Raw genomic sequence first — 13668 nt, forward strand, 5'->3', positions numbered from 1 at the left:
TGTTAAGGTTAGTTTGCTAGCTTCTCCAAGTCGGAAAGTTGAGACTTACATGATGTAACCAAGAAGAATACATACAACACAATCTTTTGTTGTGTTGGGCAAAAACATTTAAAACAACAATCTAATCTCAAGTTATTTCAATTGGTTAATATAGAATGGTTAGGCTTTCTTGGGTACAATACATCAATGTTTTAAATGTAAACCAATTGAAATAACTTGAGATTAGATTGTTGTTTTAAATGTTATTTACTTTGTTTTTTAAGGTACAATACAACAATCTAATCTAATCTAATCTCGTAAATAGTGAAGTAGCTTTGTTTTCTTCGATTGAAAAGGACTACATCTCCTAGTCCTAGCTGAGTGATGTGAGAGTGAGAAACATGGAAGGAGTTGAGCTTGAACTAGAGAGAAGAAGCAAGTTCTTGAACAACTTGATACAGCAGAAGAAGAAGGCTAAAGAGCAGCAAGACCAGAAAGACGAGTTCAATGTCCGGGTTCGAGCTTCCGACATGCCTCTGTCAGTGCAAAACAGGGCCTTCAGTTTGTCCCGTGAGCTCTTGAATGCCACTCCTGGAAAGGCCGACAACAAAAGACTCGCTCTCGCCCTAAAAAAGGTTACATATCTATTACTTCAAAATCGCATCTTTTATTCGCATCACCGACGGAGTCTACTACTGTGGAGTGATTATTGACACAGAATCAAGTAGTGTGCTAGTCTCAAGTCGCATTCTTTCTGTAAACTGTGGTGTTGTCTTCTCGACCTTGCTTGATTTGATGTTGTGTACTCGCATATTATCTAACATCATAGATGGTCCCATATTTGTTTTGGCTTTCATTCGGTTGCATTCTATTAGTCTGCTTGACTTTGCTTTCTTGTGTATTGCGAGGATGATAGTATGCATCTCTTTTAGACAAGTCTTGGAACCTGGATGTTCTTTATTGCTTCTTTTTTTGATGATTGTTTGAGCTGACTTAGGCCATGACTGTTCTCAGTTAGATGAGATGATACGGACCACATATATAGAATTTTACGCTTATGCAGCGTTTCCATATACATGGCTCAGGGTTTAATGATATAAACACTTTTGAATTTGTCAAGTTCCTCAATTCCGCATATTTGAATAGAGGTATTGTTTCTCTCACAAGTGCAAAGATTGTTTTGGGGCTCGAACTTGAATGAAAGGTGCAAAGTTTTAGTGATCCAAGTGGAAGAAGAGAGGGTTTACGTTGGTTTCACAAAGTGGTTGAGTAAAAAAAAAAAAAATCAATGTTTATATGTTAGCGGAGTCGCTTTCTGTCTGTCTTAGTGTTCACTAATCTCTGAAGTCCTAATCGTGGCTACCATTCTTAGCTTTTATGATTGGCCTACGAGTCAGTTTCTACTGTTTAACTTGTTTTACCTTTTCTTAGTGGTTCTCTCATCTCTTCGTTTTCTTCCAACTTGAGCCCTTTGTTCCTTTGTCAAACGACATGTTGCAGCGAATTTAAACTTGCATCAGATTTAAGATAAACTTTACTTTTGTTCTTACTCTTGAAACAATTTTCCATTTGTCTTTCAATTTCAGGACTTCGATTCTGCCTATGGCCCTGCATGGCATTGCATTGTTGGGACAAGCTTTGGCTCATACGTGACTCATTCCGTTGGAGGATTCTTATATTTCCAGATCGACAAGGTTTATGTTCTTCTATTCAAGACTGCTGTGGAACCCCTAGATCACCAATGAGAAAGCTGATCCATCAAAACAAAAAGAAGAGCAGCTTCTGTTTTTCAATTTCTGCCCTGTATTATTATTTCTAGTTCGATGTGTCAAGAATAGGTTTGTCTCATTCATGTTCTGTAATTACAAGTGGACTTAACGTTCTTGAGAAACTTCTATTTTTGGTGCTTTGTGCATGGTTTTTGAGTAGGATAAGTGCAAGAACTTATCCACCAATTAAAAACTAAGAAGAGAAAGTTTATTAGGGTCATAAACTCATAATCACCTGTTTTTTGGTGGACATATATATATAATCTCAAACAGCAGTATAACATTCAAGTCGTAGGCAATATCAAAAGCTTCAAATGATGTTTTATATACATTATCCCTTCTATTAATACAAATTGATGATTCCCTCCAACTTCTCTCTTCACATCACACAACATTTAGCAGGTCCTTTTGGATCTGGCCTAGCTTCCTCAGTACCTGGAGAAACAAGAGATTGATTAGAAGCCTGAAGGTCCTAAGACTTAATCATAAACAAACACACTAGATCCAACCAAAACTAGGTTACGGAAATTACCTTCCGGGGGTTGAGCTAACTTGCGGTTATGGGAAGTCATCATTTCTTTTTTCAGCTTAATCAGAATGTCCTCCATTGTGTATTCTCTCCGCCAGTTTGCGAGCATAGGAAGGAGAGTCGGTTCAACCTGAATCACACATTTTAGAAATACATATAACACCAAGAATATCAGAGTAATGAAGTGAGGGAGCTTACCACTCCAGTTTCAGGGTTGACACAGGCCATGTTTATCCGGGTCTGGAACCTCACAGTAGGTGGACTTTCAGGGTATTCCTTACCACAGAAGAGCTTCAGCTGGAAGATTTTCCCTTCATATACAGTCTGATATCCATTCATCACCAAACAAACACCATCAATCATCTCAAAAGCCAAAACCCAAAAGCAGAAAGCAAGCAATTTTCTTTCTTGTGCTAAAACTTATGGACCATTTGTAGTAAAGCAACATAGCCAAAAAGCCCCACAAGCAACTACTTACGTTAGGGCACAGAGATACTACCCAAAACATAGTGACAAAAGGTTAAAAAAAAAAAAAAAAAAAGACTCTAAAGCACCCAAATTGGGATCAACATCATCAAAACCCAAAAGCAGAAACCAAACAATGTCTTTCTTTTACTTTTGAAAACGCTAATCAAAAGTGGTCATGAAAATGTAGCTAAAGAGCATTTGGAGTAAAACCATCTCAGATGATGTAACCAAAACTTACCGATCATTTCGAGTAAAAAGCTAATTACTTTAGGTCACAGAGATATTACCCAAAACATAGATACAAAAAATAGAAGAAGACTCTTAACCACCCAAATTGGTATCCTGCCTAGCAATTCTCACCCAAAAAAATTGCATCTTTAATCAACCAAACGCAGACGCAGAGAAAAAAGCCTTCAACTTTGAATCTTAAACAATCAAACACAGAGAATGTAAACAAAGACGAGAGGGAGAAGATGCAATAATACATTGTGAGGGCCGAGGATGGTGCCAGTCCAAGACTGCATATAGATATCATCAGCATCATCCATCCCATAGCTTACGGTACCATCTCCGATACCTTTCTCACCTCTCTCAAGCTCCTCCAACAATCTAAAGTTCCTTGGCACTACACAAAATAAAAAAGATTCATCGATCAAATTCTTAGATCGGAGAAGGTGGATCCGATCGCATTTTGTTTAACGAGAAGCTACGTAGATCGTGTGAATACACAAACCCTAGATCTGAAAATCAATCAATTGAATCGAAGGGGGCTTACCGACGACTTTAGCTTCCTCGGAACTCATGGCCCGGATCGTGGACGAGTGAGTCTCAGGTGAAATGATAAGAGAGAGAGAGAGAGAGAGAGAGCAACGATAGCTAAAGAGATATCAGAAGGAGAGAGAAGATGGATAGATAGAGGAGAGAGAGACTGTTCACCATAAGGATGTGTCAGAGGAGAAAAAAGATTGCAAGACAAATGATGCAGATGCTCTTTTTTCTCATTTCAATGATTTATGTGGGAATATCCAATATTTAACTAATTTTCTGTTAGCTTATTTTTGATAAATTTTTTAAAAAATGATTCCAAAAAGCAGATCAGTTTACAATTGTACACAATATTTTCACGGTTCCTAAATATCATATTACAAATTTTATTTTTTTGACTAAGAAATATTCTATTACAATTATTTAATTTTTGTTGGTTGAAATTCTTTCATGTACTCCATTATTTACCTAATATTTATATGACAAATTATTAATGTAATGTCTAATTGCAATTGTTAATACAGCCTGGTATATTAACCTTTACTATAGACATTAACTTTTTTCTTTTGCCACTCATTGGTTACATCTTCACTTTAATTAAAGCCTGAGGAGACATTTAACTAGGAAATAAACAAAAGATTCTAACCAAAATACATATCATGGACAAAAACAACTGATAATCAAAAAAAAAAAACTAGCTAAAAGCAGGAGAAAATGAGTTTTGTTATGAATCATGAAGTGAATCGTCCATAACCTAGACCATACAAGTTTAAGACTAGAGTCTACTGGGGGTTTACATCTAGCCACATGAAAGACTCATTCAACCTTAGTCTTTATGAGTTTGACCATGTCATTATGTAGAGTATCTTTGTAATCAATTTTCCATTTGACTCCACCTTGTATGAACCACTATATATAGTGGTGTAAGCAATAAAAAATAGACAACACATTCTCACAAATCTTCTCTCAAATCTTAACACGTTATCAGCACGAAACTCTCTCCACCTGAGCAGTCTCATCCGCCGGCGATCATCTCTTTTCCGGCCATCTCTTCCGGCCCTCAGCCTTGCTCCGCCGGCCAAGTCTATCCCTCTCACGGTTTTCCGGCCAGCTCCTCCACCTCTCTCTCAACCAGCTCATCCGCGGATCAACTCTCTCTCACGGTGGTCCATTCAGATCAATTTGGTGCTTTCTAAAAGGTAAACTAATCTATCCATAAAATCTAAGAACACCACATATCTGAATCCTGATTATTAGATCTATTTGAATCATAAAACTTATAAAAATCTATAGATCTAAAATTATCACAAATATTAATCTTGAATCTAAGATCTATATGAATCTTGATTCTAAAATTATTTGAATCTCTAAAGATATAAGAATTTCTAAAAACTTATAAAACTTATTAATAATCTAAGATCTATATGAATCTTGTTTCTAAGAACTATTTGAAATTATAAAAGATATTAGAGAAAATCATAAACCTCTTTTAGCTAGCAAGCCTTAAAATCGGTTCCCCTTTCTCCTATTTTGATCCGGCCTTAAATTCGGATTGACTAAAGGATTGAAACTCATAATCTTTGTTTGGCCGTATTACCGGCTGTATAGCCGGATGAATAAGCTGGCCATCAAAATCTTAATCCCATTTGATGTGCTTACCGATCCAAATCGGCCCTTATCCACATCAAAATCTCAAATCCCCTTGTTTGTTTTATAACCAGATATGTATCTTGATGGCCATTATACATATCAATTCCCTAAATTCTTTTTGCTTGATTTTTATCAATCCCCTAAACTCTAAGTAATAATCGGCTGAACCCCTAAATCCAAATCCGGCCATGATTTTTTTTTCCGGCCATGACCTTTTCCGGCCACAATCTTTTCAGCCATAATCTTTCAGTCAAACCCAAAGATATCAAAACTTAAATCCTAATCAATGCATATCTTTGACCATTGATGTTTTATATTGTAACTGATCAAAATTTAAAACTTTTATGATTGTTTCAAATGTATATCTTTGACTAGGTAGTATTTATCAAAATATTATAACATATAGTCTTGATTTAAATAGTTATGACATAGGCTAAAATAAATACTAAGTTGAAATCATTTGATCACATAGTTGTTTGTCAAAATTTATCTAAATCTAAATCGGCCTTGAAATCGGTTCATTATAGTTTGAACAAATGATATAAATTTATCTTGATCTAAAAACCAACCTTGAAAACTGATTTTGTGATGATTGAATTATATACTGATCATATATACATACATGATAGCATCTATTAGATCAAACATGGATTAGTAAATTGTTAGATCATACACATATCATGAACTGATCATTTCCATGCATCCGCTTGTCATATAGTCTTATTAAAACTGAGCATGCATACATATAATAGATCATTCTAATCATGGGGCATTTAAAATAAAATCTAAATTGGTTCATATTGCTTGCATCTAATTAGATTAAATCTGTTATTTTTTTAAGGTTAAGCATGTTTGTTTAATTTGAAAACATAAACCAGCTTTGAAACCGATTGATTGAAAATCTAATTGAATTTATTCTAGACATATCCTGAAAATTATAAAATTTTCTTGTCTTGGTTTACCCTGTAAAAGGGGGAAGGAATCGGTTTTTGCTTTATGATCTTTAAAAACCAAATATCCTCATGCATTAGGAATCACATATAGATTGTTTAAGTCCAATGCTTAGTTCTAAACATGCATTCAGCTATTTCTTGATCCATGCATTTGCTTGATTTCATCCATCTTGCTTGATCTCATTTAATAAAATGATGATTGATCCTTATTCAAATTCTAAAGGGCCTTAATACCCTATATAGATAATCAATCCAATTTGAATTATAATTAAAAGGATTACTAGATGCAATGATCAATTGATCATTCTCATACTAAGATTTCTTAAGCAAATAGATTATATGATTTGGGGGAAAGCCTTATTGAAATCATATACATTGATTTATTCTATTGCTTACATAGAATTCTGAGTGCTTGAATTACTCGTTAAATATTCAGATATCAAGATTTGAACCCTCAGATTACTCTGCCCTAAATCTCTCTGGAGATAATTACCTAGAATGGGTAAAGAATACTCTTGTTGCCCTGAGATCCAGAGGACTCGGACAATGCATCAATGAGTACAATGATATCAGTGACAGTGAAAGGCATAGAGCTATAACGATTATTCGTTATCATCTCACTGAGGAATTAAGAGACATGTATCTCCATGTTGAGGATCCTTGTGACCTTTGGTTACAGTTAAGGAAAAGGTTCAAACTGGTATCGTGGCAAAAGGCCAACCATGAATGAGAGATCCTCAGATTCCAGGATTTTGAATCTGTGGACAAATATAATTCTGCTCTGATGGATATTGCTTATAGTCTTGAACTATGTGGTGAAAGGATAACATATTATTCTTTATTATATAAGACATACTCCACATTCCATCCAAAGGATGTGATGTTGCTACACACGGCTAAGAAGTTCACCACTTATAATGACCTTTTGTCATATCTTTTGGCTTCTGAACAAAAAAAGCAGAAAATCAAAGACACCATCAACAGATTTGACAAGCTTCAGAAAAGATACATTGAGCTAAAGAATAATGAGATGAGGCCTTCTATAGCTGATGAAGCTGAAGTTGAGCGCCATATGGCAACACATGCATTGTGAAGGCCATATTATATAATTGTCTTTTGACATTCTCATTTTCATGTTTCGTGAGTTTATGTTTCATGAATTGCTTTGATACTTTGCTTTATACACGACTTCATTAATAAAATGAATTACTTTGAGTTCATCATTATCTTATTCAAACTGTTGTTTGATAAGAAACTATATCTATATGCCTTTATTGTGCCAAGATAAATATGATTGAGGATTAATACCCCAACTCACTTTTCCAAAGAGTTCAAAGAAGCCTTTGACAAATGGCATAACATGCTCTGCCATCCAGGCTCAGTTATAAAATACTCTTGAATTCAACTGGACATTCCTTGAAAGAAAGGAAAAGAAGCTCGACCAAGGCTTTGCCTAAATGGCATTATATTCACCCTATAAGGTCCATTGAATTAAGAAGAAAAAATGGTTTCCAACAATGGACAAAAGGGAATAAGAGTACCTAAATTAAAATCGCCTAAGTGGTCGAGACTACATTCTCTATTGATGTAGTGATCAATATGATATTAGGCAAATAGCCAGGGCAATCATGTTTGATTAACCCACAAAATTTATCACTTAGATGACATTACCATACTTAGCTATTCGGATTATGATGCAAATATTTAAAAGGGCACAAATGTTATCCCATAAGATCTCACGTGTGTGCAATATATCTATGCACAAAGGAATTTATTGTCCCAAGCACCACGAATTTAAGTATGTTCATGAGGGGGAGTGAGGACAAATCCCATGATACATGACCATACTAAAATCCGTGAAACATGGTCCACAACCATATTACATATTGGTTGAATTTGATATAAAGACCCATTACCTATAAGGTTCAAATTCTAAAAGTCCATATGCTTGGGGACACCATGAGTTATAAAAGAATGAACCTGCATCAGGCCATAGTAATTATATCAGGCCATATAAGTGATCATAGATATTCCCACCTCAGACTGATACGGGTCATGAGTCCAGACATATATCATCTTAAGATATTATGAAAGAATCCACCACAAATATATGTGCCATCTAAGATCATGTGATCTTAGAATCTCATAAAGAGGATTGAGAATATATGTTGGATATATATTATGAATATACTTTCTCCATAAGTTTAAAAGAAACCTTGAGCCAAAATAGGTGATCTAATTATAGACCAAGTAACAAGGATTACATAAGGCTTATGAATCCGAATATCCAACAATGAAAGGAGAAAAGTAATAAGCTGGTATAAAGAATGATAAAAGAACAAGGAACAAGAATTAAATAATTTGGGTTTTCCGGGAGAGGTTTTAATGAGGCAACATTAGCATGTTACAAACCCTATATGGTTATGGCATCCAAGGGGGAGTGTCATGAATCATGAAGTGGATGGTCCATAACCTAGACCATACAAGTTGAAGACTAGAGTCCATTGGGGGTATTTATGAGTTTGACCATGTCATCACATAGAGAATTGATTACATGATGACTATGTTTACTTTCCAAAATTATAAAAAAAAAACATAGTTTTACAGTTTTGACAAGAAAAAAATACTTTTATAATTTTGGAAAGTAAACATAATTCAAAATTTTAGAAATAAGATCTAGACTAATAATTAAAAAAATAATTATAAATTTTATTGGGTGTCCATGGACATGCTCATTTGGACATAGTCTCTATTGGTCTTGGACATTTGTTTGGACCATTGTCCAATATGGACCACCCATTAGTGCCCAAAACTGAAATGGTTCAACTGGTCGTGCCCATTTGGACCATGGACTTACCATTCGACAGCTATAATCAGAAGTGGGAGTAGGCGAAATAGAATGGTGGGGTTCCGTTCTCCACGACGGATATTAGGCGAAGCGAGAGATTAGCTTTAATCAGCCCTCGTTTGATCTCTAATCATATTATTTTATAAATCAATCTATATTCTAAAATATTGCTTGACTTCCTGTTTCAGTTTTCAGGTCAACTTGTGTAGAAATACGCACAGTTTTATGGCCACAAGTTTTCAGGTCAACTTATCTAGTTGTGTAAAAAAAACTAGCCACAAGGCCCAATTTTATCATAGATATCTTTCACGTAATGATACTGTTCATGTGGTACCATTGGGTCTAAAAACACTGCACAAGGCCCATTAAAAAGCCCAAACACAAAACCCTAGCCCGTCGCCTCCTATATAAAAACCTTATCTCTTAACTCCTCCGAAGAAGCTTGGAAGATCTAATCACAAAATGGCGACGGCGTTGAAGAAGAACAGGAAGAAGAGAGGCCACGTCAGCGCTGGGCACGGTCGTATCGGGAAGCACCGCAAGCATCCCGGAGGTCGCGGAAACGCGGGAGGAATGCATCACCACCGCATCCTCTTCGACAAGTACCATCCCGGATACTTCGGGAAAGTCGGGATGAGGTACTTCCACAAGCTCCGCAACAAGTTCTACTGCCCGATCGTCAACCTCGACAGGCTCTGGTCGCTGGTCCCGGAGGACGCGAAGGCGAAGGCGAAGGCGGGGAAGGATAATAAGGTGCCGATGATCGACGTGACGCAGCACGGGTTCTTTAAGGTTCTGGGGAAAGGGCATTTGCCGGAGAACAGGCCGTTTGTGGTGAAGGCGAAGCTTATTTCGAAGACTGCTGAGAAGAAGATTAAGGAGGCTGGTGGTGCCGTCGTGCTTACTGCCTAGGTTATAGGTTGAGTTTTCCTTCTCTGTGTTTTTTTTTTAATTATTGTCTTCTCTCTGTTTTTTATATCGTTGTTGAACTCAAAGTTTGTTGCGTTTTGAATGAGAAATCTTTTATGGATTATACAATTATTATTTGGAGTTTGGTATTGATTTTTAACTGGTATCACTGGGTTGTTGATATGGTTCATCACGTTCTTAGGGATCAATGCATATTGTATTTTGAAATTGCATTTAGTTTGTCTCATTTCTTGTTCGCTTCTACACTGTTTAGTGTCTCAATAAAAACTTGATAATCATCAAATGAAATGTTGTATAAAAATAAATTATTTGTTGCCAACGGCGTCCGAAACTTGAATTGTGTTCTTCTCCAATTCTCTTTCGTCTATTCATGCTACACAGAAGAAAGGCTACATTCTTTTTCTCAAAAAATTCCATGGCTTAACAAAAAACAGAGAAACAAGCAAGAAAAGGTCTTTTCTTCAGTTCTGATCCATCTCTGTTTGTTTCCAAAGAGAGTTATAGGAAGGATTTTATGTTATAAACAAGGGACAAGTTTTTTAGTATGTCATGGTCACATCTCTATTTAATTAAAGATCTTAGTTAGTTTTGCATCAGTTCAGATTTATATACCTTGCCACACATTTGGATAATGATAAAAGATCTTATTTGTTTCCATTTTGAAAATAGAAGAGACAGAGAAAACAGTTTATAAAAAGAGAAGAGTAGTAAGTAGTACAAGAGATTTAGCTTTAAGGAGTGTAGCAGAACACAATAGGTTGTTCCATCATCATAACAAGAAGAAAGAAGTATATCACATTCTGGAATAACCAAAGCCATTCTCATACTGGGCCATGAACTCGTCGTTGAACTTCTTGAAACTATCCATGATCTCCGGCATCTCTTCTTCCGCAGGCAAGATCGTTGTCCTCAGATGGAACACACTGTCACAAGAAACATAAACCGTGTTAAAAAAAATAAAATAAAATAAAGAAGAGATCAACAGATAAAGCAAAAACCGAGTTGTTTACCCTTCTTTCTGTCCAAATCCAGAGCCAGGCACTGTGGAGATTCCTGTGGCTTCTAAGAGCTTTAGACAGTAGAAAACGTCTGGCACTTTCCCTGCTTGCTTCGCAGCTTGAAGAGCTCCCGGTGGTAACCGTATTTGAGGAAACGAATACATTGCACCTAACATGTATACACACACAAGAATCAAACAACAAGTAATGTCATGCTTCGATTTATTATTTTCTTACCTTCTGTGAAGTTGCAGACAACGTTCTTGCAGCTGTTGAATCCATCAGTCATGATCTTCGCTCTTCTTCTCAAAGATTCAAGAATCCCCTTGCTTGAACAATGTACATAATGATTCAATCCAGGGATGATGATGATCATGACTGTTTAAGCTTTGTGTATAATACCTTTCACGGGCAAACTGGTCATATGAAATGTCTCCAGGCTTTGGAGGGCTAACCATCAAACCCATCTGCACCATTCATATCACTCTCAGAACCTATAAGATGATTTTCAACAAAAAAGCAAATCCACTTTACGTTTAAGACTTTCTTTTACTTACAAAGATCTGTGCAGAGACATTTGGGCTCAAAGCAATTGATGCAACCTTGTATATCTCTTCAACAACCTGCAAAATCAACAAACCATGTTATGATTATGATTATGTTATGTTTGATGCATAACTTAACTTAAAGCAGAGAGTCAAAGACAAACCCTGGGAGGGAAGTTAGTCATCTCAAAGTATCCACCTCTCTGTCCACACTCTCCCCAATAACCTTTAGAGACAGTGTGAAAAGACACAAGCTGGACTCCCTTGCTGAACGGCGAGCCCATATCCATCAAAACCTTTTTTTCCCCCACAAGAATGTTACAAATGTTAGATACAAATCATGCACAAGTTTCAGTTTACATGAAAACAAAGAGGTAGAAGCTAACCAACCTTCTTGGAGCTGATAAAGGGACGCTCGTCCTGGTAAATGTTTTGCTGATAAACCTCGTCTCCCAGAAGAACCAGTTTCTCGTTGTAACAGAACTTCAATATCTCTTTTAAGTTAGCTTCGCTTAGACACTGACCAGTTGGGTTCCCAGGGTTGATGATCACCATTGCCCTTACCTGTGTATATACCAATTTCAAGAAGAATTTGTAAACACATGCTTCTAAGCTAACTGCAAGAGAAGGAAAGAGTGCTCACTGATATCCCTTGAGAACGAGCCTGGGCAACGGACTGTCTAAGGTTGTTGACATCAAGCCCCCAGTTCTCAGACTCATCGAGATAGTAAGGAACAAGAGAACCACCTAAGAGTGATATGGTAGCTGAGTAGAGTGGGTACTGTGGAACCGGAACTAGAATCTGCAAAACGGTAAAGAATACAACTTATAAATGAAGTTTTCAGGAGTAAAATCAAAGCAGACGTCTTGGGACAGAGTATTACCCCATCTCCCTCACCGCGTATAACACAGTTCAAGATCTGCATCACACCTTTGCTAGCTCCATCAGTGAGAAATATGAGTTCTGGGTCACTGTGTGGAAAACAAACGGTTACAACAAACATATCTCAACTTCTTGAAAACCAAAATGAAAGCAATAAAATCACCTTGGATAGCCATCACGTCTTTGAATGAACTCAGCAACCTCTTTCCTAACACCAGGAAGGCCTCTTGAGTCACTGTAAGCACCTGATAAACACACACACACAGAGAGAAAAGTAAATAACTTTCTGACAACTGGCTAAATAATGAGTTTGGTGAACATAATAATACCTAATCCGCCAGAGGTCAAGGAGAGATAATGCTTAGCTCTGGCAATAGCATCAGCTGGAAATAGCATTCCAACATTGGGGTCATCTAGTAGAAACGGTGCTTGACAGAGCGCAACCACCTGCACCAATTAGCTGTTAGTGTTACATTTAATAGATTGAAGTCCTCAGAATTATATATATATATATATATATATATACCTGGCGAGGAAAAGTGAGAGGCTTCTGTCCTAAAGCATGAGGGTTCCCAACGTTTGTGAAAATGATCTGTTTATATGTAATACTCAAACCCAAATTAGTCAAGTCCTAAAAGACATGACTCTGTCTAAACTCTAAAAGGCAGAAGAAAGTGAATTTACCTTTTTGCCTTCTTTCTGAAGCTCAGAAGCACGGAGATAGAGCTCACCTCTTACAGCATACTGACACTTCTTCACGTTTTCATTCAGTAGATCGTACTCTAAAGCCATTTCTCTCTTCTCACACACTTTCAAAGCAAACAATCTCTACCTCTCTCCCCAGCCTTATCCAAACAAAAAAGAGGGTTTTGTGAGAATCTACGGAGTCACAGCATCAATTCAAAATCTACACAACTGATTCGTAATCGTACAGAGAAAGGCGAGGCCTTTTCAAATGGGTATTGAAAAAGAAGAAGAAAATGATCCAAAGGAAACCACATACCTTCAAAGACTCGATCTTGTGACTTGTGAGAGCCAAAGCAAGGAGAGTGGGTGAGAGAGCACTATTGTATTAAAAAGTGTGCGACTTTTAAAACCAACAAAAAAAAAAAACTTAATAAAAAATAATTGTGTAGCAGATTACAAATGTGTGTCTGACATAGATTTGGATCACTCCCCCCTCAGTCCAATCATGCGTCATCTTGTTAACGAAGGAAACAGGAGAGCCACTGAAAGTGGACGGCCACGATTTATCAGATAAAAAGTCGTTAAATTGACATAAGTCGTTATATTGGTAGAGAAATAAAAATGTGGCGGAGATCACAGATGTAGAGATTTTAAAGTTTCGTCA

The 13668-nt window shown here is 36.7% G+C and overlaps 4 protein-coding genes across 4 annotated transcripts; 2 read left to right on the top strand and 2 right to left on the bottom strand.

Moving 5' to 3' along the window:
* Positions 1 to 36: 36 nt before the first annotated feature.
* LOC106416042 (dynein light chain 1, cytoplasmic) lies at positions 37 to 1894 on the top strand. The gene is made up of 2 exons (XM_013856875.3): positions 37 to 614; positions 1566 to 1894. The coding sequence occupies exons 1-2, from the start codon at positions 381 to 383 to the stop codon at positions 1722 to 1724; spliced, it is 393 nt and encodes a 130-aa protein (XP_013712329.1). The 5' UTR covers positions 37 to 380; the 3' UTR covers positions 1725 to 1894.
* A 45-nt stretch (positions 1895 to 1939) lies between these two features.
* LOC106416041 (ubiquitin-conjugating enzyme E2 variant 1A) lies at positions 1940 to 3763 on the bottom strand. Its single transcript, XM_013856873.3, has 5 exons — positions 3521 to 3763; positions 3231 to 3370; positions 2476 to 2601; positions 2281 to 2407; positions 1940 to 2183 (listed from the first exon to the last, which is right to left on the bottom strand). Exons 1-5 carry the CDS (start codon positions 3546 to 3548, stop codon positions 2128 to 2130), a joined length of 477 nt encoding a protein of 158 aa, XP_013712327.1. The 5' UTR covers positions 3549 to 3763; the 3' UTR covers positions 1940 to 2127.
* Positions 3764 to 9380: 5617 nt separating this feature from the next.
* LOC106416140 (60S ribosomal protein L27a-2-like) lies at positions 9381 to 10002 on the top strand. The gene has a single exon (XM_013856974.3). The coding sequence runs from the start codon at positions 9424 to 9426 to the stop codon at positions 9871 to 9873; it is 450 nt and encodes a 149-aa protein (XP_013712428.1). The 5' UTR covers positions 9381 to 9423; the 3' UTR covers positions 9874 to 10002.
* A 518-nt stretch (positions 10003 to 10520) lies between these two features.
* On the bottom strand, positions 10521 to 13612 carry LOC106415204 (glutamate--glyoxylate aminotransferase 1). The gene is made up of 14 exons (XM_013855841.3): positions 13321 to 13612; positions 13002 to 13162; positions 12844 to 12909; positions 12647 to 12764; positions 12481 to 12562; positions 12319 to 12406; positions 12078 to 12236; positions 11825 to 11998; positions 11599 to 11730; positions 11447 to 11512; positions 11292 to 11356; positions 11127 to 11218; positions 10902 to 11058; positions 10521 to 10814 (listed from the first exon to the last, which is right to left on the bottom strand). Exons 2-14 carry the CDS (start codon positions 13107 to 13109, stop codon positions 10685 to 10687), a joined length of 1437 nt encoding a protein of 478 aa, XP_013711295.1. The 5' UTR covers positions 13110 to 13162; positions 13321 to 13612; the 3' UTR covers positions 10521 to 10684.
* Positions 13613 to 13668: the final 56 nt, after the last annotated feature.

This window comes from Brassica napus, chromosome C8 (genome assembly GCF_020379485.1).
Source record: "Brassica napus cultivar Da-Ae chromosome C8, Da-Ae, whole genome shotgun sequence".
NCBI lineage: Eukaryota > Viridiplantae > Streptophyta > Magnoliopsida > Brassicales > Brassicaceae > Brassica > Brassica napus.

Bases quoted from the DNA above. Each gene is read 5' to 3' on its own strand.
- LOC106416041 (XM_013856873.3), bottom strand. From the start codon at position 3,548: ATGAGTTCCGAGGAAGCTAAAGTCGTCG. The intron at 3,371-3,520 runs GTAAGCCCCCTT...TATTTTGTGTAG, and splicing joins CGAGGAAGCTAAAGTCGTCG to TGCCAAGGAACTTTAGATTG. The intron at 2,602-3,230 runs GTATTATTGCAT...AATGGATATCAG, and splicing joins CCATCCTCGGCCCTCACAAT to ACTGTATATGAAGGGAAAAT.
- LOC106416042 (XM_013856875.3), top strand. From the start codon at position 381: ATGGAAGGAGTTGAGCTTGAACTAGAGAGAAGAAGCAAGTTCTTGAAC. The intron at 615-1,565 runs GTTACATATCTA...TTTCAATTTCAG, and splicing joins TCGCTCTCGCCCTAAAAAAG to GACTTCGATTCTGCCTATGG.
- LOC106416140 (XM_013856974.3), top strand. From the start codon at position 9,424: ATGGCGACGGCGTTGAAGAAGAACAGGAAGAAGAGAGGCCACGTCAGC.
- LOC106415204 (XM_013855841.3), bottom strand. From the start codon at position 13,109: ATGGCTTTAGAGTACGATCTACTGAATGAAAACGTGAAGAAGTGTCAG. The intron at 11,731-11,824 runs GTTGGTTAGCTT...GGGGAAAAAAAG, and splicing joins CCTTTATCAGCTCCAAGAAG to GTTTTGATGGATATGGGCTC. The intron at 11,219-11,291 runs GTATTATACACA...ACATTGTTCAAG, and splicing joins GACCAGTTTGCCCGTGAAAG to CAAGGGGATTCTTGAATCTT.